Source organism: Babylonia areolata, chromosome 30 (genome assembly GCF_041734735.1).
Source record: "Babylonia areolata isolate BAREFJ2019XMU chromosome 30, ASM4173473v1, whole genome shotgun sequence".
NCBI classification, from domain to species: domain Eukaryota; kingdom Metazoa; phylum Mollusca; class Gastropoda; order Neogastropoda; family Buccinidae; genus Babylonia; species Babylonia areolata.
In genome coordinates this window covers 25,922,213-25,926,047 of record NC_134905.1, presented here as the reverse complement: position 1 = coordinate 25,926,047, position 3,835 = coordinate 25,922,213, and the positions used below count along the sequence as shown (strand labels likewise).

Here is a 3,835-nt window from a genome sequence, read left to right as displayed (position 1 = left end):
GCCTTGACAACATACCTTGGACTTGATCAGTGATGAGTAAGCCTACAACCATGAGACTTTGCATGATTGTTTTATGACATGTTATTGAAGTTTTGTCACTAGTATGTATGAAAATATTCTCTGGGTTTTAATTCATAGCAGTTCCAATCTTTTTACCCATTGTAAATTTTGAGCATTTCGCAGTACCCAAAATTACAAAAATTCATAAAAAGTGCAATAATTGAAGAATCAACACAATCTCATGAAGATAATGTCATTGTGTATCAAGTCCACATAACAAAAAGTGTCTGCATGGACCACACACCCGATTTCTTTGATACATTGTTTGGCGGCCATTTTGATTTGTTTCCATAGCAGCGGGTATTCACAGAAATTGAGGAACACTTTTTTTGTGATCCACAAGTGATGATACACCTAGTAGGCAAAAAAAAAAAGAGATATAGTCAGAGAGAAAAAAAGTCGTTATTTGACTGTAGTGTGTGGCCTTAATTAAGGCCTTGGGTCGGTTGGTCAGTGGGCATTGCTCTTTCTGTGGTCTTCCTTATGATTGTTTTTATTTTTACACAGTAGTACACTTTTTTTTTTTAAGTCAGAATAACAGAAAGAACATAACATTATCATGTTTATCAATGGAAAAAGAATACAGAACACATTTCAACAGGGATTTTTTCTTTAATCTCTTTCTCTCTCTCTCTCTCTCTCTCTCTCTCTCTCTCTCTCTCTCTCTCTCTCATGATTCTTTTACTGGATAAAGTGTATATCACAAATGAGTCTTGAAGGCCTTGTCTCTCTTGTTTTAATTGACAAGCAAGGATTTGATTTGATTTGATTTGATATGGATACTTATATAGCGCCTATCCTTAGTCGGAGACTAAGCTTTAGAAACTCAGGGTCATATGCACAACAGGCTTCGTGTGTTGTTTTTGTTGGGGTTTTTTTTTGGGGGGTGGGGGGGGGGGCACAAAGGAAGATGTATTTTAAAGTGGATTGTGACTAATCCTGTACAAGGATTCAATTTAAAACATGATTTTAAAACCTGTTTTTAGGATCTTTGGGTCTCTTTGCAGATTTCAGTGGATTTTTTTTTTAATATAAGTAGAATGAGTTCTTCGTTCATGGGCTGCAACTCCTCCATGTTCTCATGTATGTACACGAGTAGGCTTTTACGTGCATGGCCGTTTTTTACCCCGTCATGTAGGCAGCCATACTCCGTTTTCGGGGGTGTGAATGCTGGGAATGTTCTTGTTTTCATAACCCACTGAACATTGACATGTATTACAGGATCTTTCGCGTGTGTATTTAATCTTCTGCGTGCGTATACACACGAAGGGGGTTCAGGCACTAGCAGGTCTGCACACATGTGTTGGCCTGGGAAATTGGAAAAAATCTCCACCCTTAACCCACCAGGTGCTGTTACCAAGATTCGAAACCCGGGACCCTCAGATTGAAAGTCCAACGCTTTAACCACTCAGCTATTGTGCCCGTGTGTTGTGTGTGTGACAGAGCGTCTTCAAGGAGACGGGGTCCATGCCGGGCGCTCGGCTGCAGCGGATGAGAGAGGAGTGCACCAGAAGGGTCCAGGGTGAGAGCTGAGCACCCGGCTACTGTCTGTGCTTTCCACATGGTCAGGGGTTCGATTCTACACTGCGGTACGGTGCAGTCCTACATCAGTGTGTGTGACGGTGTCTGTGTGGTTGGGTTCAGTTCCACAAGTGTGTGAATGATGTTGTCTACATGATCAGGTGTTCGATTCTACCACAGTATGAGTGGTGGTGTCTGTGTGGTACAGTGCAGTTCTACATCAGAGAGTGATGGTTTCTTTATGGTCAGGGGTTTGATTCTACCACTGTATGACTGATGGCATTATCTCTGTGACCTTGGTCCCCACTGTTATCGATAGGGACCGAGGGTGATGGTGTTGTGTCGTTGGTACAGGACCGACAAGTCAGCTTGGAGGAACGGATGGGAGAGGTGAATTCATATCTGCCTAAATGGTAGTAGATCACAGCCATGTCACAATTCATAACAGTTTCTGTGAGTGTGTGTGCGCGTGTGTTTGTGTGCTTACATGTATTTGTATGCAATGTGTGTATATGTATGTGTGTGTGTGTGAGGTTTACATGTGTGCTAGTTTATTACAGGATTGGTTAGTGAGGTTATTGCAAAAGACATATTATCACATGTCATTACAGTCTCTGTTCATGTATGCCAGTTTATTTATTAAGTTGTGAATATGTTTGTGGTGTTATGAAAGCTGTGTCATAATTCATAAAAGTCTCTTTACATACGTGCCTGCTTTTTTTTGCTTTTTTTTCTGCTTTTTTTTCTTCTTTTTTTTGTCATTTTTGTCAAGATTGATTTCTGAGCTAGTTTTACAAAGTTTTCTGCACTGTATGAATGGGGGTGATTTAGGACACTGACATGATGCGAATGCAAACACATTGTCAGGGATGGGGTGTAGTTCTGCCAGGATTTGTGCAGTTACGCAAGGTATTGTGGTGTAGTTATATGAGCAATTGCAGCGTAGTTCTGTGAGCATTTGTGGTGTAGTTATGTTGAGCATTTATGGTGTGGTTATGTTAGCTTTTGTGGTGTAGTTATTTGAGGTATTGTGGTGTAGTTCTGTGAGCATTTGTGGTGTGGTTATGTGAGCAGTTGCGGCGTAGTTCTGTGAGCATTTGTGGTGTAGTTATGTGAGCAATTGCGGCGTAGTTCTGTGAGCATTTGTGGTGTAGTTATGTTGAGCATTTGTGGTGTGGTTATGTGAGCATTTGTGGTGTAGTTATGTTGAGCATTTGTGGTGTGGTTATGTGAGCATTTGTGGTGTGGTTATGTGAACCTTTGTGGTGTAGTTATGTGAACATTTGTGGTGTGGTTATGCGAGGTGTTGTGGTGTAGTTATGTGATGGCTGCACATCCCGTGACCTTCCATGTATGCTGTGTATGAAGCCATCATTTAGTTCACGTCAGTATCACTGGCTTGATCCTCTGCACATCCCGTGACCTTCCATGTATGCTGTGTATGAAGACATCATTTAGTTCACGTCACTATCACTGGCTTGATCCGCTGCACATCCCGTGACCTTCCATGTATGCTGTGTATGAAGACATCATTTAGTTCACGTCACTATCACTGGCTTGATCCTCTGCACATCCCGTGACCTTCCATGTATGCTGTGTATGAAGACATCATTTAGTTCACGTCAGTATCACTGGCTTGATCCTCTTTCATGTTCGGTGGGCCTCGTAATCAGAGATGATAATATTTGAAGGTGGTTGTTCATTCCACTTCCTAGTCATGACGACAGTCTTTCAGAAATGAAAATCCTGTGTATGATTTGTTTTTTGGGTTTGGTGGTTGTTTTTTTCCACAAAGTAAGATTTTTGTGATATGTGGGGTTTTTTTGGGGGGGTTATGCTGTTGTGTTCTTGTATTGAAAATCACAATCACTCCAAAGAGTTCATAAGCAATGCATATTTAGAGAGCAAGATATGTGTCACATGGTTCATGACCGGAAGTGACAGTCCCAAAACCTCTTGGCAAGATTCCTTAAAAAAAAAAAAAACTCTGTGTATCTCCCCTCTGTCCACCTCTCTCTCTTTGGTTTTCTTTTTTTTTTTTTTCTTTTTTTTTTCAAGCACTGGTTCGGGGTTGGGGAAAACTTTTTGACATTGTGGGGTTTTTTTGTCTCATTTCCTGGGATTGAAAATCCTTTTTATGCTCTCTAGGGCAAGAGTGATAGTTTCTCTGCGCATTTGAAAGTGAGTGTATTGTAATGAAGAGAGAGAGTGAGGCAGCAAGTTGTGTCAGTGTGTGTGAAAGAGAGAGAAAGAA

General features: G+C 41.1%; 1 protein-coding gene across 1 annotated transcript in view; it reads left to right on the top strand.

Annotated features, from left to right (window-relative positions):
• The window catches only part of LOC143275297 (growth hormone-regulated TBC protein 1-like), a 23,290-nt gene extending 21,571 nt beyond the window's left edge, over positions 1-1,719 (top strand). Inside the window, exon 10 of the mRNA XM_076579287.1 lies at positions 1,504-1,719. Within this exon, the coding sequence (XP_076435402.1) occupies positions 1,504-1,593 (90 nt within the window). The 3' untranslated portion in view covers positions 1,594-1,719. The remainder of the gene's footprint in view (positions 1-1,503) is intronic.
• Positions 1,720-3,835: the final 2,116 nt, after the last annotated feature.